The sequence below is a fragment of the Pleurodeles waltl genome, chromosome 11 (assembly GCF_031143425.1).
Source record: "Pleurodeles waltl isolate 20211129_DDA chromosome 11, aPleWal1.hap1.20221129, whole genome shotgun sequence".
NCBI lineage: Eukaryota > Metazoa > Chordata > Amphibia > Caudata > Salamandridae > Pleurodeles > Pleurodeles waltl.
The window spans coordinates 681,031,791-681,057,719 of NC_090450.1; the positions used below are offsets into that span (position 1 = coordinate 681,031,791).

The 25,929-nt window shown below is 44.0% G+C and overlaps 1 protein-coding gene across 2 annotated transcripts in view; it reads right to left on the minus strand.

Moving 5' to 3' along the window:
* LOC138265964 (glutamine--fructose-6-phosphate aminotransferase [isomerizing] 1) overlaps positions 1-25,929 on the minus strand; it is a 220,860-nt gene that overhangs the window by 162,163 nt on the left and 32,768 nt on the right. For both annotated transcript variants that reach the window (XM_069214187.1, XM_069214186.1), the window contains exons 4-6: positions 15,044-15,169; positions 12,470-12,528; positions 7,020-7,154 (exon numbers count right to left, since the gene is read on the minus strand). In XM_069214187.1, coding sequence (XP_069070288.1) covers positions 7,020-7,154; positions 12,470-12,528; positions 15,044-15,169 — 320 coding nt within the window. The remainder of the gene's footprint in view (positions 1-7,019; positions 7,155-12,469; positions 12,529-15,043; positions 15,170-25,929) is intronic.

Here is a 25,929-nt window from a genome sequence, read left to right on the forward strand (position 1 = left end):
TAGTGAGTTGCTTGGCGATCCCGTCTTAGAGCATGTTTCCACAGTCCCACTTGCTGGTAACTAGGACAGGAGTGACAGTTTTTCTTGTGTTGCTTGGGAGTCATTTGGGATCTTCCCCCGTGTGGAAGCAGGATGCAGTGACGGTGTTGACTTGTGCAGTCATATGCAGTTTGCAGTCGATGATTATTCTGAGGTTCCGTGTGAGGGTCTGAGTTTGGCCATCCACCAGTTGTAGCCCCATAATGCAGTGTTCTTGCCGAAGACCATTAGTTGTGTCTTTTCAGTGTTAAGCTTGAGACAGTTGGATTTCATCCAGGTAGGGTCTTCGATCATGCAGGGGGGTGGTTAATTAGTTTCTTGCGGTCTTGTCTGAAAGGAAGAGTATGAGATGCGTATCATCTGCATAGGAGAGAATGTTGTGTGCGCAGGTGCCAGGCTGATAACTTGCCATCTATCCGTTAAAAAGGAGCAGATCAAGCAGACAGCAGGTCCTTGGATGCTAATTTTGTACAGGCTCCTGATGAGAATGCAGTGTGAGACCACATGGAACGCTGCAGAGAGGTCCAAGAGAATGACCTCTGTCAAGGATCATGAAGATGCTGTCTGTGGCAGCAGTAAGTGCAGATTCTGTACTGTGGTTGGGCCAGAATCCAGACTGCATGGCATCGAGGAACTGGTGGCTGCTGAAGTGGTCGTTGTGGCATCGGTTGATTACTTTTTCAAAGTCTTTTGCCAGGTATGGTAGGAAAAAATGGGTCTGTAGCTGGAAAGCATGACTAGGTTAGCAGATGGTTTCTTGGGTGGGGGTATGATGGTGGCATGTTTCCGGGTGTCCAGGAATGTGACTGAGTCAATGGAGGCACTGAGGATGGGTGTTAGTGCTTTGCTGTTTGGAAAAAATCCTTTGCTGAAGGTGTTGTGGGGACAAGGGTCAGGTGGAGGCCCGAGTGGATGGTTTTCATGGCATTAACGTTTGACAGTGGTGGCGGGTGGGGACAAGGTCAAGATTCGTTCATTGGCCATGATGGAAGGCTCAGTAGCAAGGTCCGGGTGAGGCTCGAGGTTGCTTTATATGGAGGTGATTTTATTACTGAAGAATTCGAAGAGCTTGCTGCAGAGGTCTTGTGAGGGGGGTGATGTTGCTGCAGGCAGCAGGAGGCATAGTGAAATCTTTGATGATGGTGAAGACTTCCTTGCTGTTGTTACTGTGTATGCGATCTGCAAGAGATGTGCACTCGATTTTCATATCTCTGTGCTTATTCTTCCATATCTGCAGGTGGTAGTGACTTACGGCTGATTTGAATATGTTTATCTGCTGTGTCTTGACTTGTTCTCTGTTTCGCTCCAGTAGCTTGCAGTGGTGTTTCATCAGAGGTCCTATGCATACCAGCTAGCCTGTAGCTGGGCTCCTGCCTTTGGATGGAACTTGAGGGAAGCCAAGTGTCTGCGCATGTGGTGATCCAGCTGTTGAGATTTTTGATGACTTTCAGCAAGTTTCTGGTGTGTTCTGGTAGATGCTCGGAAAGGGTAGAAGTCCATTCCTCTTCTCAAATAGGTTTGCAGCTCTGACGGGCAGTTCCTGCATTGATGCGAGATGGGCATACCGAAACTGACAGGGGTGTGGTCCGTCCAGGTCATAGTGGCTGGCTTGTCGACTGAAATGCTGCTGATTGACCGGAAACAAATATTGGGTCCAATCGGTGTCCGGTGGTGTGGGTGGGTTCATAACGTGCTAGTCAAGGCCAGGGTTTTCTAGAAGGGCTGTAGAAATTGGACCAGTGTGGTCTTCTAGTTGAAAGTTGAGGACTACAAAGAAGGATGAAGATCCTGCCTTGGATGATGAGCGGTATGATGAAGTCACGGATGACGCAGGAAAAAAATGGTGCTGGGTCTAGGAGGTCTGTATACGAGGTTTCCACACAGGGAGAAGTTGACTTTGACGTGTATCTTGAGCGTGAGGTGTTCCCTGTATCTGGTGGGCGGGTCCGTGTAGGTGGTGCAGCTGATGGTATTTTTGAATATGATGGCTACTCCACCTCCAGACTTGTGCTGACTGTCGTGCCTAACAAACTTTTAGTCTGCGGGGATGGCAGTAGCGGTGCCTGGTGCAGAGATTGGGTTTGGCCATGTTTCAGTAAGAAAAGAGCATGTTCGGAGCATAGTCATGCAGTAGTCTGCATATCTCTGTGGCATGTTTGGTGAGCAAGCAATTGTTGAGCATGCATGAGAGTATGGAGTTTTGTTTAGATGGTGTTTGGTCTGTGTGAGCAAGTGGGGTACTGTGCTGTCGGTGCATGAGTGGTGGGTGTAGGGGATGGTGGAACTTGCAGGAGGCGCACATGGAGGGTCCTGCCATATTCTATGGTGTGGTACAGCAGCAGTGCAGAGAGCGGCAGCCAGGGTTAAGAGCATGGCAGAGCGCAGCAGAGTGTTGGTGGGTGTGGGGAGAACCCGAGTTCCTGGTGCTCTGAGACACCTTTAAGAGTGAAAATGAAAAATTTGAATTTTGTTGTCAAATAGTTCAATGTAAGTCTATCAGACTGCATGTTTTCCTTCTCTTTCACATATTTTCACACCTTCCTGCATGCCAGATGCTGCAATGCAGGCTTGAAACTGCTCTTTAGGGTCCATTATAGATTTTTCAGGAAAAAAACTGAGACACTGATTATTACCGTTTTAAGATCTTGCTCATTATGAAGACATATGGACACTGACAGCCTGTGTGACCTTTTTCGCGGACAATACATCTATGAAGAGTGCTCCGAGGTCCACACACATAACGGGGAATTACATGACTTCAATGAAGATCCTGCAATGCAGAATTGTAGTTTCTCAGCAGGTGCCCTCGGTTTCTCTTCCCTAATAACCAGACAGCCAAGAGCAGAAAAGTCAAATGGCCCAGGCTGGCTATTTAACAGAAACCTGAAACATGGTCACTGCCTGCAAACAATAAGCACCAGCAGAACATAGTTGCATGCAACGCTGCCTGTCCTCTCAAGGACTCTGTTTAAGGACTCTTAAGGGTGACACTGGTACATTTGGGGGGACTGTTAAGTATAATAGACATGGATGGCGAAAGATGGTCAAATTAATGAAGCATATTGGGTGTCTGGGAGTAAAACTAAAAAAAAGTTATGGTCTAATATCAGTTTTTGGGGTAAAGAAACAAGGAGTTTCCACAAAGCAAGAAGAGTAGCAGCAGTTCTGGTATGTGCAGATCACATGTTCTTAAGGAAAGGGGCAGTAAAAAAATTCTCAACGCCTAGATTGCATTTATTGGTCTTTAGGGGGGTCAGAAAGAGTTCTGCCAATGTTGTTAGAGACACATGCACTTAGGAATGCTAATGGGCATGCAATCTATGCACATTTTTCAAATGGAGCAAATGGAGGAGACCGTGAAGTTGGCTGGATGAGCAAGAGGTGTGGTCCCATCCTTTGGAGAGGGAAGGCTTCAAGTGCTCTTGTGTCAAGTCCTCTCTTCAGATAAGTGTTCCTTGTTGGAAAAATGCCTACTTTCGGTAAGGTATTGAACAGAACAAAAGGCAGGCATTTTGCAATACATCTGATAACAGGTAGAAAGCTGACTATTTTCCTTTTTAATACAGGCAACACATAACAAGCACTGGCAAAGCCAATAGGTCTGACCTATGTGAGAGTTATTGACTTTGTCAAGGTCTTTTAGCCATGTTGTGCATCAGCCTGGCTGCTGTTCAGCATGGTTAAAAGTTAGTAGTGTGGTGTAGAGTAAAGTAGGGCAAGGTAGAATGGCGAAGAGTGATGTAGACTGGAGTCCCGTACGGTAGTGTGGCGAAGAATAGAGTGGAGTGTGGCACAAAATAGATTTGCGGATTATGTGGAATAAAGTGGAGCAGAATAGAGTAGTATAGAGCAGAGTGGCCTGGCACGGTCTGAAATAGAGCGGTGCAGAATAGAGTGGGCAAGAGTAGAGTGGCATGGAGCAGCTTAGATCAGAATGTCATAGAATAGAGGGGAGTGGCGTAGAATAGAAGAGTGGCGTAGAATAGAAGAGTGCAGAGTAGAGTGGTCAATGCACTGTTACACTACACAGATGATTTAATACACTCAAATTTAAAGAAGTATATGGTCTCCCCAATGCTAATCCACTGTTTTGCTATACTGCAGACTGAGACAAGACAAAATGAAAGGAATGCCAACGATGCAGCACTCTTAGTCTGAGTAATGAATTTATTAAGGCACTTCTTAAGGCTCGTACAGGGAAAGCGTTTAGGTGAAATGCAGCAACACAAGTACACTCCTAAAAATGTACACAGCAGTAGAATAATAATGATCATAGAAACAAAGAAAATACACTACTTCAACCATGGATAATATATCTATATATAGTGATTGTATTTTCATGCACAACGCACAACTAAAAATAAGAATTAAAAATGCATCACCGTGGGGCTTGACAGTGACATCATCTCTTTGATAGCTTCAAGTCGTGAACCCAAATGACCGCGAAAAGAGAGCGAGAGGTCAAGCAAGGTGTCCCCTCCCGGAAAGGAGTTCTGTCTAACCCCGTCGTCAAGCTTCCCTCTTAAATACTTTAACAAAGCTGGAGAGAAGAATTCTAGAACCCTCCCTCCCATACAGTAAGTTGTTTTTCAAACGCTGGCTGTACCAGGTCCGTGTTGAAAGAGCACGTTTAGAGATTGGCCACATCCGAAGGTGCGCTCTCAAGACCGAAATGTTCCCTGCCGCACCTGGTACATCCTTAACTCTCCCTCACTACTCCATGTTATGTCCCTCCCTTGGTGAGAAAGAGAGCGAGAGGAGCGAAAAACATGTTGCATAAGTTGTGCGCGGAAAAATACCTGCTTCGCCAATATGACGTGTTTGAAGTTAAGCTAAGCACAAAATGAAGTCAATGGTCAAGATGGAGCTGGGCGCAAAATACAGAGAGCATTACATCCACTAGCAATACTAGACATCATAGGAAAACAGTATTCTATCAAATGAGAGCCCTAACCCATAAAAAATGAGGACCTTTTCTTTAAAGGCTCTCAAGTAAATTAGACTAACAGATATTAAAGCAAATAATTTTTTTTATTTTTTTATTTTGTTTTTTGTTTTTTTTGTGCTTTGCTTTTCGGGGCAGGGGACGTTACAGTACAAAACTCAAGTTCACTCTATGCTAGTACTGTTACTTCTAGTTTGCTGCACTATAATGTCTGGGTAGTGTTTAGCTGCAGTTGCTGCAGAAACGTAGCACTACTGATGTGCAGCTGTACTGCTCTAGACCACGCCGGTTTTCTTCTGCATCTTGATTCCACATGTAGTGTCTCTGAAAAGTCAATGCATTATTATTAAAGAAAATGAATAAATACTGAGCAGAGGGCAGAACGCATGCACAGAGATAAAATATTAGCAGGGATGAATGGCTGCAGGTATTATGCATGGAGATATTAAGTAGAAATGCCTTGAATATATGGATTGCAGGGTGATAAGATTCCACTAATAATTTGTTCAATTTGTTCCAGCACCTCACTGGACATCTACTATATGTAACGGCTAAAACAGCAATTTTATGAATTTAGTCTTCTGCTTCTATTGCATGTTAAACCTGTCCCTCCGCCAAGGGGGGATAGTTTCAAACCAAACACATAAGGTTTTGTTCTAGAGTTACTAGACTGGAGTGGACATCTAGAAGAAATTGCTCAAGCTAGCACTATAAATCATGGGTCAGCAGAATTTGCTTGCAGTACAACAAGGTGAGATGAAGCAAAAGAACAGTCATGATTTCAAACCACTACTAAATGAAAAACGCATCATGGCCTCAGTGGCAAAGAAATTAACGTCCTAAACTTTCCAATAAAGTATAAGAAGAAATGTCCTCCAACTGTAGTAGTCTGGTTGCAGGAACTGGACAAACAACAAGGAATGAAGATCACAGTCAATGAAGAGCACAATATTTCCGTAAACTTGGCTAAAGGAATTGCAAACAAAGAACAGAACACTGAAAATGTAATACAAAAGGTCCCTGAACATGGATCTCTTAGCCACTCTACAAAGGTGAGCACATATTAAGTCACCATGGTGCAAGCCCAAAGTTGCCTTTTGGACCAAATTGAAGCTCTGGATCCAATATCTAGGCACATCCAATAAAAACATTCCTGTAATCTATAAGGGTTAAAATAACTGCATTGCATACTGCAACCTAGGCTTCAAGTGTGAGAAGGGGCACGATCTTCTAGAACTTAAAGATGAAAAAACAGAATTGTCACCTGACTCCACTGTGGTGCAAAAGAATAAAAGTAAGACAAACCCACTCTATGTAGCGATGACCCAGGGGAAGGTGGGCAGTCAAATTGAGACCAAACCAAAAATCAGAGGTCCAGCTCAAAGGAAGGCCTCTGAGAATCCTCATCTGAATTTTATTTCAAAATACTGTTGAATCTGGTAACTACTAACATGCACTTGGAGAAAAATTCTGCTGCTGCACCCAGGTCATCACTCAACCAGGGCATAATCTGGGTGTATTGAAAAAGCCTATAAAATTCAAACTCCAAGGTATGAATAAAACCAACACAATGGGTGGTGAGCAAAAGGGAATTGCACAAAGCCAGGCTGAGACAAAATTCTTGAGGAACTGAATACATTAAGGAGTTAGAAAAAGAGATAAACAGGATAAGGGAGGCACCCTACACCCATTCAGTAAGAAATGGGGAAATTGACCTATGGAGTCTTTTCCTGGATTCCTAAAATTTGCAATCAGGAATGAAGGATAGAATAGTCCACAGTGTCCAACTTTGTAAGTTGGACAGTGTCAGGGCAACCACCCAGCCCATTTTTTAGGGCAGTCCAGGTCATTCAGAGTGGGCACAAGGACAGATGTAAAGTGAGTGCATTAGAAAGTAAAGATCATACACCTGGTATTTCATCACTGATTACCACAATACATTCTGTGAAACAATACATCGAGCACCTTTTGCAAACACAACAGAAAGAAAAAAAAAGTATAGGGCACATGCTTAAAAAAAAAAAATCTGTATTACCAGTTGCTGGATAACTCTCTCTACAACAGTGGTAAAACTGATATCGTCATTTTCCCGGTTGTCATACATGTACTTGGCCAGCTTCGCAATGGTTTCTGTGTCCGTTTCAGACTCAAATTCATACCCGTGCCCTTCCTAGGGTAGAAAAGAAAAAGAGAAGTAAACATTTTAAACAGGATATTTATATTAATAATTAAACATCATAAAATGGTACCACAATAAAAGAAAAAGCAGATGACATCTGAAATTCCAGTCACATAAAACACCCCTAAAATATACAAGTTTTTTCACCTAGAAAGCCACACATGAGGTTATCCTTAAAATATATATGCCATTGTGTTGGTTTATACCTCTTTGCTAGGCTAGTACAGGTTTGTTTTCTAGAAAGCAGGCACTTACACTGTGCAGGTTTTTTTATTTTTATTTGCATGCATGGGCTTTGTTCAATCTAGTGCCCCTATATCACTGTCAGTATGCAGGACCTGGACGGTTAATTTAATTTTGCACTGAAATACGGAAGTTTTCCACATATATTTACTTAACTAAATGGAGTTGAAGCTAGCACAAGGCTGGCTTTTATGGAACTGGGAGGTTTGGTATTTTATCAAATTATCTTTTCTATCCGTCGACAAATGAAAGGGACAAAATATCTAGAGGGCAATAGGCCTACTGAGAAATAATGAAGAGTCCACAACAAGCAGTGTCACTGAAAGACTAATAGAATTGGAAAGAACAGTCAGTCATATGAAACAAGTCTCCATTTGATATAACCAGACACTTCTGGTTGTTAGACCTATGCCATCCAGAAGAACCAACCATTTTTCCAGTTCCAAACACACTATAATGGGAAATTGCAATCAAAAAAAGTTTTTTTTCTAGTTACAAATCCCATTTTAGGCGTCAATGAAGTTTCACTGATTCTTAAAATGGGATTGGTAATGGATACCGATTTGGGTATGAGGAAGAGTTCCTTCCTTATAGAAACGGTATACAATGTATCAATCAATCAACCAATCAATAAATTTGTTGAGCGCGCTACTCACCAGGTAGGGTTTCGAGGCGCTGGGGTGGAGGAGAGGGTGGCGGGGTGTTACTGCTCGAAGAGCCAGGTCTTGAGGCGCTTTCTGAAGGATAGGAGGTCCTGGGTCTTGCGTAGGTTGGTGGGGACGGAGTTCCAGGTTTTGGCGGTGAGGTGGGAGAAGGACCTGCCGCCCGATGTGGTGCAGTGAATACGAGGGACTGTTGCGAGGGCGAGGTCGGCGGAGCAGAGCTGGCGTGTCGGGATGTGGAAGTTAAGTCGATCGTTGAGGTAGGCCGGTCCGGTGTCGTGGAGGGCTTTGTGAGCATGGATTAGGATTTTGAAGACAATCCTTTTGTTGACGGGTAGCCAGTGTAGGGTTCTGAGGTGGGCGGAGATGTTTTGTGGCGAGGGAGGTTGAGGATGAGATGTGCTGAGGCGTTCTGGATGCGCTGGAGTTTTCTTTGGAGCTTGCCCGTAGTTCCAGCATAGAAGTCTGCAACCACAATTCCAGTCTCAAACCATTGAAAAATTACTAAATCTCTCAATTTGGGATGGGAAGGCAGACTGTGTCTATATCCTAGCCCCCTGGAACAAACACTAAACATTCATCAGGGAGACCTGGAAATTCCCTAAAGATCCAGTTGACCGTATCAAGGCATATCTTCTAAGCACTTCACTGGTGCTAACCACTCAGCCCACCCACACAGTCCGTGCTGTCCAAACCAGCACGCAGGCATTCTTTACCAAAACCTGACCATTATGTATTGTTTGAGCCAGCGAGGCCCTGAGGTCTTCCCGGATAGCGGACTTGATTTCACTGGCCATATCCCATAAAGTATGGGTGTAGAGGCTCATAAATGGACACTGGGTTAATTGACCTTAGGGAACAATATCTTGTCGAAGAAAGTCTGTTTCAACTAGCTGGAGGACTGGTCTGAAAGGCATGGGGTGACTTAATGAATGGACACCTGTAATACCAGCTTTTAGGAGTAAGGTGCTTCATCAGAAAAATCAGGACCAAAAAGGGCCAACCTATGTCACCTGGCAGCTAGATGGACCAGAGGGCCCAAGAACAGCTAGGACCAAGTGGCCATAATGGTGTCTGTAAGAGCTGATATCAAAGGCAAAAGTGGCTCAAAAGAAGTTGAACCTGACTGAAGGAGCTCAGTTAACAAGGTTGCCTTGTTTTCTATAGTAGGCAGCTGTGAATCAAGCATTTCTGCTGCCCTTCACACAACTACTGCAAACAAGGCACTTTCTTCCACTGGTGGCCCAGGCAGTAAGTCTAGTTCAGCCATGGGGGATTTATTTAGCCCATTGACATTTTGTAAATCCAGGTGGAGCCCATGATCAGTCTAGTGAAGGGCTGCAAGTTGTCTACCTCATTGTCCGTTTCAAAGAGGAACATTTTGCATACAGTGAAATTAATCAGAGTGGGATCCAAATAAAGCCTCCAGCCTCAGATAGTACTCGCATCGAGGCAGCAGTCAATGACAAGATTCTGTTATGGCTTGATAATTTCATAGTGCAACATACATCTGGTGCGAGCAGTCAACGGCTCGGGGTCCGATACTAGTGTCAGAAAAGGGTCAGAGGTCAGTGCCAGCAGAGTCAGCATCGGCGCTAGCATGGAAGGGACAGGCGTGGAGCCTGGGGGCTAAAGAGGAAGCAACAGGCATGACTCCCTGGCGTTGAGGGAGAGCTTGTTGGTAAAAGTCCATCTGGTGAAATTCAGTGGGTCCTAAAGGCAGGCCAGGGGAGCCACAAACAGCTGAAAAAATTTGTAGCATGGCCTCTTTGAAGGCTGCAATTTGCTGCAGGGGTCGATGACACCCTGGTGAATTAAGGTAATGTCAGGACCAGATTGGATTCTGGAGACGTCTGTGGGTATGATTTTTAGATTACTAATCATGCATCTTCTTGTCTGATTTAGAGTAGCAGGATGGGGTCAAGTCCAGATTGGCCTTCAACCTATAGAAAGACTTCATGTAGTAACAGGACTTCAAGCTGGAATAACTCCTGGAGTGGGATTACAAATGGCCCCATGACTTGGAGCAGGATCCTTTTTCAACAATTATCTTTCTGTATGTTCTGCAAATTAGAGATTTACTTCATGCTTCCCATCACCTTCAGGTATGAGGACACATTTATCTAGCAGCTTTTAATCATGACCGAAGTTCAAACACCCAAGGAACACTCATCTTTCCACAAAACCGCTCTCAACAAAATCTTTTTATTTTTTTTAATCACCTGTCCTCCGACACCACAGCAATCACCTGGGGCGCCCCCCAAGGCTCTGTGCTCTCGCCTACACTGTTCAATATCCACATGGAGCCCCTAACCATCGTTCCCAACCAAGAAAACATCCCCTTCCACTTATATGCAGATGAAACCCAGCTCTACAGGGAAATCTCCCCACTAGATGACGTACACAGGTTAAATGACACCCTCAAAGAAGTCGAACACTGGCTGTCTCATAACCACATAAAACTCAAACAAGATAAGAATGAAATTCAATATGAAAGACAGAGCAGTCCCTCAAGATATCAGAATGGCTAGACTCCATAGCTTTTCTTAACTGCAAGCTAGCTCTAGCTGACTCAGTCAAATCTCCAGGAATAACACTGGACCCCAATCTGATCATGAAAGATCATATAAAGAATAGCGTGAAGAGTGCCTTCTACAACCTGAAACTTCTAAACAAAAATCAAACCCTAGCTACCGCCGAATTACCTTAAATCTGCCACACAAGTACTAGTGCTATCTAGATTAGAATAACAGGATTGCTACCCTCACAGGCACAGCGAAACCACACCTTGCTCCCCTTAGATTCACTTTCACTGCAGCAGCCAGAACGGTCACAGGAATAAAAAATAAATATGCCCACATCTCCCCTGCCCTTAAAGAACTGAATTGACTCCCAATTGAAGCTCTTTGCAGCTTCAAAAAATGCTTTTCGCACTCAAAGCCATTCACACTGGGAAAACAGCTTACCTTGCCTCAAAACTTAAGAAGGCAGATTAGACAAGAAACCTAAGGAGCTACCACACCCTACTCCTCATTCTGCTGAAAGCCCCCCCCCCCCCAAAAAAAAAGACACGCTCCTCCTCGAGCAACGCATCAAAAATCTGGAACTCCATTCCAGTACATATCAGGACAAACTCACCATTCCTGAGTTTCAACAGACAGTTAGAGGACCTCCTCCTCAAACAACATCTGAACTAGCAGAACATCAATCGCCCATCAAGACATGACCTTAACTCCTAGATTTCCTTATACACCTTCCCTGTTATTTTTCCTCCATCAAGCTCAACCTTTGACTTGCTTTGATTCGATTCAGGTGCTCTTATTATTATACGTGTTATTTGTTGAACATGTTCTGATGTACAACACTCTGATACCCTCGGATCTCATCTGTGCTATATAAAACTCAAATGCCTGTGGCCAACTTCTGGTACCTGCATTCCCTGCAAAATAGGATTCCTGTTGTTTCGGGGCAAGACATTGTCCCTGTAACATTTTGAAAGTTGTCAAAAAACCGAGTTGGGAGCAGTGCTCCAGATCCACATCAAAGGGCTCAGAAAGAAATGCACTGATATCAGCATGCAGGGTTGATGTTTCCATTCAGCACCATGTTATGACTTCTGGGATGGTACGAAGTAAATGCGGAGCCACATGGCGCTAACTATCAGGGTTTGGGACAACTGGATATAGAAAACTTCCGGTAGCAGTAATCTTTAAGTGAGGAATCTGCAGTAACAACTATAAATCAGAAACCAAAAGTTAACAACTGCACAACCTACCTGAAATGTAGCAAAACAAGTTTCCCAAATAGTACTACTTTCAAAATAACTTTCTAATACTCCATTGCTCTTTTGTCGTAGGCAGCATACAAAGTGGCATGTGCCTTGAAAGAACGGCAGTTTTGTTGAACTGAAGAGATTGTTCCAACAGTCTTCTATCCCCTCTCTCTCTCTCTCTCTCTCTCTCTCTCCCCATAAATATCCATTTAGAAGTCTGAATTGTCCTCTATGATTTTCATAGGGTTTTATTAACATGGTGAGTTGTAAGTCTTAACAATTAGACTGGAACCTTGGCTGGGTGTTATATGCAGACACTCCCATAGATTAAGATGTCCAAAGTTTGCCACATTACAGCCACAGTATACTAACCTCTAGACTAGCTCTGATCATCTCGTTCAGGATGTTTCACAGTCTATGGTTTTATATTTATTGAGGTCTGGGTACAACGGTCAACAGCAATGTTTATTACCTCACTCTGTATATCTCATGATCATAAACCAATATTTCAGCTCTGCTGAATTAATTTTTCAGGGCATTCAGCAAAGTTACAAACCTGAACGATATTTACACAACAATAAAGTTTAGAATGCAATCTTAATATTTGATGCCAATAGTGTATGGCTTACCAGAAATTTCTTTAAATCCTTATAGTTTGTGGTGATCCCATTGTGAATTACAATAAATTCTAGAAAATAAACAGACTTGTTTTACTCAAAGGAAGGAATAAATGTTTAGAAACATGGTAACTATAAAATGCTCAAAGAAATATTAGAGGCAGCAAGTAAGTTCTATTTGAATGAAAGCAGCAAACGTTTATGGAGAACAGTTTTCTTTAGTCTCAAACTATAAAGCTGCATACCAAATGTTACTGGGGAAATCTGCTCCCACACATGCTTTCCACATGAAAATACGATGCATACACATTTTGCTTCTGAAAGCAAGAAGCAAGATTGAGAGAATTGTCAACCACCTCTGCAGTGCTCAAATTTGTTTCTGTAGGACCAATTATGTGATCTACATCAAGACATCTCATTTGCTGCATCGTTGTTGTAATGCAACAATTCAGCTGCCAGAGACTGTATTTCCGACAATGCAATAAGCTTCATTTAACAAAAAACATGTAGACAAGGACTTGTTATATAGTACCTAACAGTTGTTTTAAGTGGGCAGATAAGGGAAATGAAGTACAATGTGGAAAGTGAATTGCTAAGAATGGCAAGCCAACAAGCCAACATCAGATCAAGGGCCATCTGGATCCATAGTAAACAGCTTGACCACTACATTACAATTCCTTTGCATGGCTCATAAAACTGAAGGTAGGCTTCAAGTAGAAATAACTATGAAGAAACAAAGGGAATAGCCTTTATTAGATCTTCCATGAAAACCTTGACAACTGATCTAGGACATTATAAATCTTCTGATGAATTGTTCAACCACACACTTATGAACAAGCACAATCAAGACAACCTGAAAAAGAAACTGGTCACAGAAGGTGAGCTAATGCCTTTTGAGCAAACCTGTTTGAAACCCTTTTGTAACGGCTGTATATGGGATTAATTGAAAAAAGTAATAAGATGTGCTTTTTGGACCACCTGCAACAAGGGCACTCAATCTGGAAACGTCAGTGGATAAGGACACAAGACAGATGGGTATCAGCCACAGCCTTCATAGTACTTGGGGAGACTTTGAAGGTCAGGGACGCATATAAATTCACAAAGGACCTCACAAGCGAACCCTCAGCCCCCTTCTCCCTACCTTTTAAACCCCTTTTTGTTAACTGCAACTTTCACCTTGGCCTATACAGAAAAGCATTTTCATATGGGTTGACGGCAGATGACTGAAGCTAAGCAAAATGTTAAACAAAGGACACACAAAACACCTCGAACAAATTAAGAAGTTAGGCAAGTAGGAATTCTACTATTCGACACAACTAAAACATTGGGTTATACACAGAGAGTACGAGCGCTTACTATCAGGGCCCTAACGTGTTTTGAGAAACTCATGCAATCTACTGACACACCAAATTTTCATATCTTATTAGAAACAAAGAATCCCAAAACATGGAGCCTGCAGAGGCATGGGAAATTAATTGAGCAAGATCACCCTCGCAGGAAGACCAAATGACCCTTGTGCATCTCCTATATAAAAATGTGATGGTGGTTAGCGAGAGGGAACCTAATTCAATTATACTATATAGATAGCCAATTTATTGATAATGTGTAGATAGTACTAAACACCAGATAGGATTCAATTTACTCTGAGATTAGACCACAATCAGGAGCTTCTGTGAACTGAAAGATATCATGCAAATAACATTAGTCAGAGATCAATCCACTGCAAAGAGTCTTGTTGAGACTTTCCCCAAGAGAGTGCTGCAAACCATAGGGAAGGGGAGGTCGGGGTATGGTGGCATAAGTTTGAGCAAACATCTGCTCTTAGAGGCAAATCAGGTGGTTGAGATGTTTGTGACCAAGTAGGGCAAATTGTTTCCTTGCTCCGACAGATCAGACTTGTACCACAACTAAGGTGAAAAGGATGGAAAAGATAGCACAACATCTGGAAGACATAAGTTGAGACAAATAGGAAATGGGAGATTTACTGGACTTCTTGCTCAAGGGCATGCTGATGGGCTCAGAGTGCTGCAGACTGTACTACAGAACCCCCTGAATGATCACTCAGTGTTTACATCCCATCCTGAAAGGGAGAAGACATCAGAATGGTGGGAGATATTGAGGCGGGTGGGGTGGAGGAAGGACCAGGAGTAAGTTTTGCTTAACAGAGGATGTACTCCTTCACAACCCAATAGAAATAGTGAAATATAAAGTGACATTTGGTAATGAAACAAAACCCACAAATAGTAATTCCAGGCCATAGATAGGACAATAAACGCAAACTGGAATATCTTGAGCCAATACACAACCTCGTAATTGAGAGGGAATGATGTGAAAACATATAACAGAAGCCTAATACACTGACCCAAACCAGTCCATTCTTCAAACCATATAGGATTCATCAAACAGAAATATTTTAGACATTTCTAACTTACAAAAAGAGTCCATAAATACATGTGTAATTATACCAACTCAAATACTATGTTGCAAAAAGGTCTTAGCAAAGAGTTCTCACACAGCTCTCTATTCTTACACAGGAGTATCCTACCACCGACCTCTCCCTTTCCCTACATCTTAGGGTACACTCACCATTGTTCTTGTCAGAGCGTTGAGGATGGGAATTGACTGGATTTGGTTCTCCATGAGTGGCCCACCGGGTGTGTGCAATTCCGAAGTGCACATCAAACTCAATCTCCATATCCAAATCTTTTTGCTCTATAAATAAATACAAAAATCAATAATTATCGAAACATCAATAAATAAATAAAAAAACATAATTGGCAGGAATTAAAATTGTTTCCAAAGCTTTACTGGGTTCAGCTTAAGTGGAAGACATAAATGAACCAAAGTGCAATAATGCAGCAAGAAAACTGTACATAACTCCTGGCACATAGCTGTTTCCAGAAAGAGACAGAGCAGAGAGATGGATATCGTACTTACTTGTAATCCTAGTTCTCTGTCACAAGTATTCTATATAAGCATTATGTTTCTGTGCATATTCGTCACTGAATCACTATTTGTATTTTTTCATATGAAAACAAATGAATAATAAAAAAAGAGAAACATCCCTATGAGAGTCAACACTGCTAGACTTTTTTTTGTTTTTTTGGATAATGCTCCCAAAGAACCATGGAAGTCAATTCTCCAGTACATCATAATAGAAAACAAAGACTAAAAAGAAACTGAAGTTGCAGCTTTAGCAACAGAATCTGTCAGCTTTCCTATCATGCACTGCAGGACCAACAAGGCAATTCATTTAGAAAGGATCTTTACACTCCTAAACAACTGACTTTGCTTTCGAATATGGGCAGGGTGAGCGCGTTGTTTATGGATTTGGAAAAAAATGCATTTGACAGAGAATTAGGATTGCAACTAATTAATATATACTTCCCCATCATGGGATTCTCTCCAATGCCCATAAACAGACAACAGAACAGAGTAACATGAAACACAACACTCTCTCGGAAGTGGAGTCCAAAAGCGCTGAAGGGAATGTAGTATTCAAATCAAGCTACTAGTTTACAGAGCAAGGGCTGAACCACTAAAGCACCTCATCAGTCAGAACTAATACAATTGTGTTCAGCAGACATATTATCCAACTTCTAGGTGGCTGATATATAAATGTCTGGACTGGAGATAAATGGATGCGTTCCTCATCAAAACTGCTATGGCGGTTTTCTTTCGGGCACAATGAGCCTTAACAGGCAAGGGTGAGTTCGCCTTATGATGGGTTTATGAATAGTATCTTGCATCGCCATATGCCATGTTCCACTTTGTCGAAGTACCACCTATGTGAACCACAACACTTGAACCACTACTGTTTAAATCATGCTAAGTGTTTGGTCTTATTCAAGTAATAGCTCAGAGCTCCCTTCACCTCTAACATACGAACAGACCTTTCTTCAAAACGAGGTTCTATTAGTTTGAAGCGGACATTATTTAGCTCACAGTGAGAAGAAGGCCTTCCAACTGCAGAAAAGGATTTCTGGGAGACCTTATAGAATCTTTGATAACAGGGATAGTAAAGAAAATACGTCAGAGACGGCCTTTTCCTAAAAGTATGGATGGCAGCCAAGTGCATTTTTCTTCATGAAGGATGATTTGGGAACACCATCTCTTCTTTCCAAAGTTCACCTGTATCTGAAAGCATCAAATGCAGAAGCATTTCCATTAGAAGGTGCATGATGAAAAAGTGGAAATACACTCTTTTTGGTTATTCATACAGTCACCTGATGGTTCAGGTGGAAGCACTTCAAGTGCTCAGGGTGTAAAAAGTCAAGTTAAGAGACGGAAGGGAGGAGTGGAGAATCCTGCCTGACGTTTTGGTGAGGTTGGAGAATCCTGCCTGACGTTTTGGTGAGGTCTGACATGTGCAGAAACCTTCTGTGAGATTGCAAGATCAGATGATGTAGCAGGTTTGGATACTACAAATGTGTCAGCCACTAGGGAAAAATTGGTATTAATCTCAGATTGTTTCAGTTTGGCAATGTCCTTGGCCAGCAGGTGGTGGGAAGACAAGCCAAGGTAAACATACCCAGTGAGTCTAGCAACAGAGTATTTTCTATGGACAAAGGCTCGGGCAATTTGTTTAGGTGGCAACAATCTGATGCATGTTGAGTTGCCCAAGCTTGCCAGATGTCTGACAGACTGTTGTCAGGTAGCACACAGTCATACTCTAGAGGGTATCTCCTGAGAACAGGTCAGTTTCATTCCTAGGCACCCGTGCAGAGCACCAACATCAGAGCGATGTTTAGTTCCAGAGACCAGTAGCAGAATGCCTGTCTTTATGGTAAGTACTCTGGAGGAGGAAGGCAGTTATCCAATTCTTAATGAGCATGTAAGACAGTTTGTACGCCAAAGGAGACCCTTCTGCCAGTTTTGTGTAGAGTATGACACTCATATATTGCCTACTTTGAACAGGTTGCAGTATTGAATTGGAAGAGTTGATCTACAGGCCAAAATACAGAAGGAGGTAAGGGTTGCCTGAAAGATCTAACAAAGTTTTACTAGCAATCTCTCTCTGACCCGTTGGTCGTCCATATGCAGCTCTACTAAGATGTTCTTCCATCTCAGGGCAATAGCTTTCCCTGCCATGGGCTCAGTGGATATATGTTATACTGAAAGGAAGACCGTACTCCCTGTAACACATCTCATGAACATCCGGCAATCTCTGCTATCAGGATATCAAAGTATGCATCCTGGAAGTCTATGGCCACCGTTCAGTTTCCTTGCTGAAGACCTGATCACTTTCGACCTTGATAAATACACCAGAAGTGATAAACAGTTAAAATGGGAAGATTGTCCAGGCTTGGACTCATTTTTCTGACCAGGAAGTAGCAGGTCTCCTGGAGTTTGGCCACACAATGCACAGCACTTCTGGAGGAGTAATTGTACTTAGTGTGCCAGTCTGTTCATGAGAAAGTGTCTCCATTTGCTGGACTGTTGGACAAAAATCTGAAAAAGAAATTCCATTATTGACAATATCTAGATCTTTTGGTATCCTTTCTGACGAGGGGAAATGGTTGAATTGTTCCTCCTGCCTACATTCCAACTGATGTTCTAATCACAACTAGTAGACTCAGAGAGTCATTGTTTAGAAGGGAGAGTCTTTCAGTTATCAGATGAAAACTGTTGATTCAGTTTCCATCTGAGCCTTTTGCTTGTTTTAAGAAAACTTCAGAGAAATTGTTGGCGCTATTCAAACCACTGCAGAAGTTGCCACCTCTGGGGGATGCATTCGGCATCCTGTCTTAAGAGTTAATAATAACCTGGTCTGAGGTAATCATTCAATTCTTTTAGGGCTTACCTTGCAGAAGTTCAAGATATTTGTCCAAGGACTTCCATAATACCCAGGTGTAGCTAACTCCGGGATGGCGAACAGGTCTGACATGGATTTTTGTCAGTTGGGTCCGTCTTATCCTCTACTTTCCAGGAGGAACTGCTGATGTAAAACTCAGAGCATTATCATTTACCAGCTGCTAACACCATGTAGAAATCTGATAGAGGCATTTCCCAGAGGGGGAACTGAGCTGACTACAGATGTCTAATGTTACCCTCTCTATCCTTCATCCCACTGGTTTGGCTGCAAATGGAGCACATAAGGTGTGCATGGTAGAGCTTGGTGTTGCAGGATCTAAGCGTGGTGCTATAGAAGAAGAGTCTCAAAGATTCAGAGGACTCAAACAGTGTAGAGCTTTGTCGCTCTGTTGGTCACCTCATGTAAGATAACCATATTGGGCACACTTGGTCCTTGGGGAGAGGAACCCATGGACCCAGCTGTGAAGTATATAAAAATCAGACACAGAGGAAGAAAGGGAGGTTTAGATGATTATTTGATGAGGTGGGGAAGGAATCTTAAGTTGCTGTTTTCAGTCTTGTAACTGGAGAATCCAGACGCCTTGACTTTTCTCCTGGGTTCATATTGCCAAAAGTGAGACCGTTTCTTCATTCATAGTTTATCCGTTTTTAATGTATTTTTTATTCTTGGAAATGTACATGTACTGCAGCTGTAATGCTGGAGATGCTACCAACAGGATGTCACTGCTGAATGTTAGATTGGCTAGATGTGATAATGGCTGTAAATCAACTTCTAATGGTGGATAATGGCGAGGGTGGATAATGGCAATGGTGGATAAAAGGGAGGTGCACAGTTATGAGTTCCTCATAAAGGCTACTGCCTACAAGGCAATAAAAGTATCAGATTCCAGTTTTTGACCTTCTCTCACTGAATGTAGTGGTTTGTCCCCACAACACCGACACTGTCAAAAGGTACAATCTCCTAGAATTCAAAGTGCTGCACAGCTAAACAGAACTCAAGAGTTAAGATCATCTTGACTACGTGAGAGGTTACTGACAACTTTAGCATTGATTGTACTCAAGTGGAAGGCCCCCCCATGTAACGGGGGGAAGGTCAGAGTTGTGAGGGGGGTCAAATCCAGAGGAGAATTCAGTGTAGGCTCTCTATGGCTGTTGGAGCTGGTGGACCACAGGTTTCATTTGTTAAGCCTTTCGGAAGACATCAACAGAATGACTATTTTTTTGCTGCACAAAATGCCAAAACATGCCAGTTAACAATGAATCTCTGTGGCAGAATGGCATTCATGTGAGTGATAGTGCACTGAGGAGAGATGGTGGAGAGGAATTCTAGAGACTCTTAGAGGTCTGCAGGGAGGGGTTGTCTGGTGCATTTACTGTGGCTGACTTAGCTACATGAAATCCCTAACTAAAATGCTGTATAATTCAAAATAAATTATAGGTATGTACAGAGTGAAGGCGATGATGGCGAGTCTAGAGAAGCAGTTACACTTCCTCATCTAAATTAGCATACACAGTTCCCTACTTTATCTTTAAAACCTGAAAGCCCTGTCCTGGCCAGGTTTCATTTTGGGAAAATACCTTGCGAATGAACTATAGGACAGGTCTCATCCAGGAACTGCAGCTGGTATTTCCCAAGGTGCCCTTGGCTAAAGAATGAGCACATCTGTAGAATTGAAACCTTATAAGTCATGTATTCAATTAATAGAAAAACTATAGATCCTAGAAGAAGAGCATAAACTATTCTGGCTACTGAGTCATCCACAGTAGTGTTCAAAACTGCAGGCCTATTTAATTTGATGGTTGGGATGACAAATAGACCCGATTTACTAAAGTGATCTTACTGTGCAAAGGCACCCAGTGAGCTAAAAAGTTCCTACATGGTGCAGCCTCAACTAAATGTAGTCTGAAAGGCTGAGGGCAAAACTAGGTCACCTGAAAAATATAAGGAGGAAAAAATGTGAGATTAATTCTTACCAATCTGAGTGCGTTCAGAGTGTAATAAAATCGGCAGTCATGCATTTTTCGAAATTAGGGTATCTAAAATTAAAATATTAGGCCTTGTGAAGTTTAGAAGTCTCTCAAGATTGCTAATTACCCAGCGAGGTGAACAAAAACAAGAGGGCAGCCCCCGGTATAAATGTAACTTTGAAAAGGTTAACATCTATTTTGCAAATAAATTTGCCAGAGATAATATATAAAATAGCTAAATTATTTTTAGTACTCTCAGCATTCAAAAGGGGGGTCCACAATTATTTCAGTAGTGAACCAAATTAGGTAACTCTCCAATCAAATCAAGTCGTTGAGTCACATGCAAAAGGAAATTTTAAAAACACATAAAATGTTGGATCCAAGGAAAGGGCCTCAATAACACAGGCACACTTTTTCATTCCTTTCAGTTCAGATGCACAACAGGATCCTCTGCTCACAACAGAACCATTAGATTATTTCTGGGCTCTAGATCAGGCCAAAGACATAAACAGCAAACTTCTTTAAAGAATAGTCACCTCCTGGGTGAAAGGCTGCTTGTAGGAAGTTGGCTCTGTATGTGCTATTTCAAAGTAAGGAATAGCATGCACAGAGTCCAAGGGTTCCCATTAGAGGTAAAATAGTGGTAAAAAGAGATAATACTAATGCTCTATTTTGTGGTAGTGTGGTCGAGCAGTAGGCTTATCCAAGGAGTAGTGTTAAGCAGTTGTTGTACATACACATAGACAATAAATGAGGTACACACACTCAGAGACAAATCCAGCCAATAGGTTTTGTTATAGAAAAATATATTTTCTTAGTTTATTTTAAGAACCACAGGTTCAAATTTAACATGTAATATCTTGTTTGAAAGGTATTGCAGGTAAGTACATTAGGAACTTTGAATCATTTCAATTGCATGTATACTTTTCAAGTTATTCACAAATAGCTATTTCAAAAGTGGACACAGTGCAATTTTCACAGTTCCTGGGGGAGGTAAGTTTTTGTTAGTTTTACCAGGTAAGTAAGACACTTACAGGGTTCAGTTCTTGGTCCAAGGTAGCCCACCGTTGGGGGTTCAGAGCAACCCCAAAGTTACCACACCAGCAGCTCAGGGCCGGTCAGGTGCAGAGTTCAAAGTGGTGCCCAAAACGCATAGGCTATAATGGAGAGAAGGGGGTGCCCCGGTTCCGGTCTGCTTGCAGGTAAGTACCCGCGTCTTCGGAGGGCAGACCAGGGGGGTTTTGTAGGGCACCGGGGGGGGACACAAGCCCACACAGAAATTTCACCCTCAGCGGCGCGGGGGCGGCCGGGTGCAGTGTTAGAACAAGCGTCGGGTTCGCAATGTAAGTCAATGAGAGATCAAGGGATCTCTTCAGCGCTGCAGGCAGGCAAGGGGGGGCTTCCTCGGGGAAACCTCCACTTGGGCAAGTGAGAGGGACTCCTGGGGGTCACTTCTGCAGTGAAAGTCCGGTCCTTCAGGTCCTGGGGGCTGCGGGTGCAGGGTCTTTTCCAGGCGTCGGGACTTAGGTTTCAGAGAGTCGCGGTCAGGGGAAGCCTCGGGATTCCCTCTGCAGGCGGCGCTGTGGGGGCTCAGGGGGGACAGGTTTTGGTACTCACAGTCGTAGAGTAGTCCGGGGGTCCTCCCTGAGGTGTTGGTTCTCCACCAGCCGAGTCGGGGTCGCCGGGTGCAGTGTTGCAAGTCTCACGCTTCTTGCGGGGAGTTGCAGGGTTCTTTAAAGCTGCTTCTTGAAACAAAGTTGCAGTCTTTTTGGAGCAGGTCCGCTGTCCTCGGGAGTTCCTTGTCGTCGTCGAAGCAGGGCAGTCCTCAGAGGATGCAGAGGTCGCTGGTCCCTTTGGAAAGCGTCGCTGGAGCAGAGTTCTTTGGAAGGCAGGAGACAGGCCGGTGAGTTTCTGGAGCCAAGGCAGTTGTCGTCTTCTGGTCTTCCTCTGCAGGGGGTTTCAGCTGGGCAGTCCTTCTTCTTGTTGTTGCAGGAATCTAATTTTCTAGGGTTCAGGGTAGCCCTTAAATACTAAATTTAAGGGCGTGTTTAGGTCTGGGGGGTTAGTAGCCAATGGCTACTAGCCCTGAGGGTGGGTACACCCTCTTTGTGCCTCCTCCCAAGGGGAGGGGGTCACAATCCTAACCCTATTGGGGGAATCCTCCATCTGCAAGATGGAGGATTTCTAAAAGTTAGAGTCACCTCAGCTCAGGACACCTTAGGGGCTGTCCTGACTGGCCAGTGACTCCTCCTTGTTGCTTTCTTTGTTCCCTCCAGCCTTGCCGCCAAAAGTGGGGGCCGTGGCCGGAGGGGGCGGGCAACTCCACTAAGCTGGAGTGCCCTGCTGGGCTGTGACAAAGGGGTGAGCCTTTGAGGCTCACCGCCAGGTGTCACAGCTCCTGCCTGGGGGAGGTGTTAGCATCTCCACCCAGGGCAGGCTTTGTTACTGGCCTCAGAGTGACAAAGGCACTCTCCCCATGGGGCCAGCAACATGTCTCTAGTGTGGCAGGCTGCTGGAACTAGTCAGCCTACACAGACAGTCGGTTAAGTTTCAGGGGGCACCTCTAAGGTGCCCTCTGGGGTGTATTTTGCAATAAAATGTACACTGGCATCAGTGTGCATTTATTGTGCTGAGAAGTTTGATACCAAACTTCCCAGTTTTCAGTGTAGCCATTATGGTGCTGTGGAGTTCGTGTTTGACAAACTCCCAGACCGTATACTCTTATGGCTACCCTGCACTTACAATGTCTAAGGTTTTGTTTAGACACTGTAGGGGTACCATGCTCATGCACTGGTACCCTCACCTATGGTATAGTGCACCCTGCCTTAGGGCTGTAAGGCCTGCTAGAGGGGTGACTGACCTATACTTGCATAGGCAGTGAGAGGCTGGCATGGCACCCTGAGGGGAGTGCCATGTCGACTTACTCGTTTTGTTCTCACTAGCACACACAAGCTGGCAAGCAGTGTGTCTGTGCTGAGTGAGAGGTCTCCAGGGTGGCACAAGACATGCTGCAGCCCTTAGAGACCTTCCTTGGCATCAGGGCCCTTGGTACTAGAAGTACCAGTTACAAGGGACTTATCTGGATGCCAGGGTCTGCCAATTGTGGATACAAAAGTACAGGTTAGGGAAAGAACACTGGTGCTGGGGCCTGGTTAGCAGGCCTCAGCACACTTTCAATTGTAAACATAGCATCAGCAAAGGCAAAAAGTCAGGGGGCAACCATGCCAAGGAGGCATTTCCTTACACAACCCCCCCCCCAAACGAAAGAGGATGAGACTAACCTTTCCCAAGAGAGTCTTCATTTTCTAAGTGGAAGAACCTGGAAAGGCCATCTGCATTGGCATGGGCAGTCCCAGGTCTGTGTTCCACTATAAAGTCCATTCCCTGTAGGGAGATGGAACACCTCAACAGTTTAGGATTTTCACCTTTCATTTGCATCAGCCATTTGAGAGGTCTGTGGTCAGTTTGAACTAGGAAGTGAGTCCCAAAGAGGTATGGTCTCAGCTTCTTCAGGGACCAAACCACAGCAAAGGCCTCCCTCTCAATGGCACTCCAACGCTGCTCCCTGGGGAGTAACCTCCTGCTAATGAAAGCAACAGGCTGGTCAAGGCCATCATCATTTGTTTGGGACAAAACTGCCCCTATCCCATGTTCAGAGGCATCTGTCTGCACAATGAACTGCTTAGAATAATCTGGAGCTTTTAGAACTGGTGCTGAGCACATTGCTTGTTTCAGGGTGGCAAAGGCCTGTTGGCATTCCACAGTCCAGTTCACTTTCTTGGGCATTTTCTTGGAGGTGAGTTCAGTGAGGGCTGTCACAATGGATCCATATCCCTTCACAAACCTCCTGTAATACCCAGTCAAGCCAAGGAATGCCCTGACTTGAGTCTGGGTTTTTGGAGCTACCCAGTCCAGAATAGTCTGGATCTTGGGTTGGAGTGGCTGAACTTGGCCTCCACCTACAAGGTGGCCCAAGTAAACCACAGTTCCCTGCCCTATCTGGCATTTGGATGCCTTGATAGAGAGGCCTGCAGATTGCAGAGCCTTCAAAACCTTCTTCAGGTGGACCAGGTGATCCTGCCAGGTGGAGCTAAAGACAGCAATATCATCAAGATAAGCTGTGCTAAAGGACTCCAAGCCAGCAAGGACTTGATTCACCAACCTTTGGAAGGTGGCAGGGGCATTCTTTAAACCAAAGGGCATAACAGTAAACTGATAATGCCCATCAGGTGTGGAGAATGCTGTTTTCTCTTTTGCTCCAGGTGCCATTTTTATTTGCCAGTACCCTGCTGTCAAGTCAAAGGTACTTAAGAATTTGGCAGCACCTAATTTGTCTATGAGCTCATCAGCTCTAGGAATTGGATGAGCATCTGTCTTGGTGACAGAATTGAGCCCTCTGTAATCCACACAAAACCTCATCTCTTTCTTTCCATCTTTGGTGTGAGGTTTGGGGACTAAGACCACTGGGCTAGCCCAGGGGCTGTCAGAGCGCTCGATTACTCCCAATTCCAGCATCTTGTGGACTTCCACCTTGATGCTTTCCTTAACATGGTCAGACTGTCTAAAGATTTTGTTTTTGACAGGCATGCTGTCTCCTGTGTCCACATCCTGGGTACACAGGTGTGTCTGACCAGGGGTTAAGGAGAAGAGTTCAGGAAACTGTTGTAGGACTCTCCTACAATCAGCTTGCTGTTGGCCAGAGAGGGTGTCTGAGTAGATCACTCCATCTACTGAGCCATCTTTTGGGTCTGATGACAGAAGATCAGGTAGAGGTTCACTCTCTGCCTCCTGATCCTCATCTGTTACCATCAACAGATTCACATCAGCCCTGTCATGGAAGAGCTTAAGGCGGTTCACATGGATCACCCTCTTGGGGCTCCTGCTTGTGCCCAGGTCCACCAGGTAGGTGACCTGACTCTTCCTTTCTAGCACTGGGTAAGGGCCACTCCATTTGTCCTGGAGTGCCCTGGGAGCCACAGGCTCCAGAACCCAGACTTTCTGCCCTGGTTGGAATTCAACCAGTGCAGCCTTTTGGTCATACCAAAACTTCTGGAGCTGTTGGCTGGCCTCAAGGTTTTTGGTTGCCTTTTCCATGTACTCTGCCATTCTAGAGCGAAGGCCAAGTACATAGTCCACTATGTCTTGTTTAGGCTCATGAAGAGGTCTCTCCCAGCCTTCTTTAACAAGAGCAAGTGGTCCCCTTACAGGGTGACCAAACAGAAGTTCAAAGGGTGAGAATCCTACTCCCTTCTGTGGCACCTCTCTGTAAGCAAAAAGCAGACATGGCAAGAGGACATCCCATCTCCTTTGAGTTTTTCTGGGAGCCCCATGATCATGCCTTTTAATGTCTTGTTGAATCTCTCAACTAAGCCATTAGTTTGTGGATGGTATGGTGTAGTGAATTTGTAAGTCACTCCACACTCATTCCACATGTGTTTTAGGTATGCTGACATGAAGTTGGTACCTCTGTCAGACACCACCTCCTTAGGGAAACCCACTCTGGTAAAGATACCAATGAGGGCCTTGGCTACTGCAGGGGCAGTAGTCGACCTAAGGGGAATAGCTTCAGGATACCTAGTAGCATGATCCACTACTACTAGGATGTACATATTTCCTGAGGCTGTGGGAGGTTCCAGTGGACCAACTATGTCCACACCCACTCTTTCAAAGGGGACCCCCACCACTGGAAG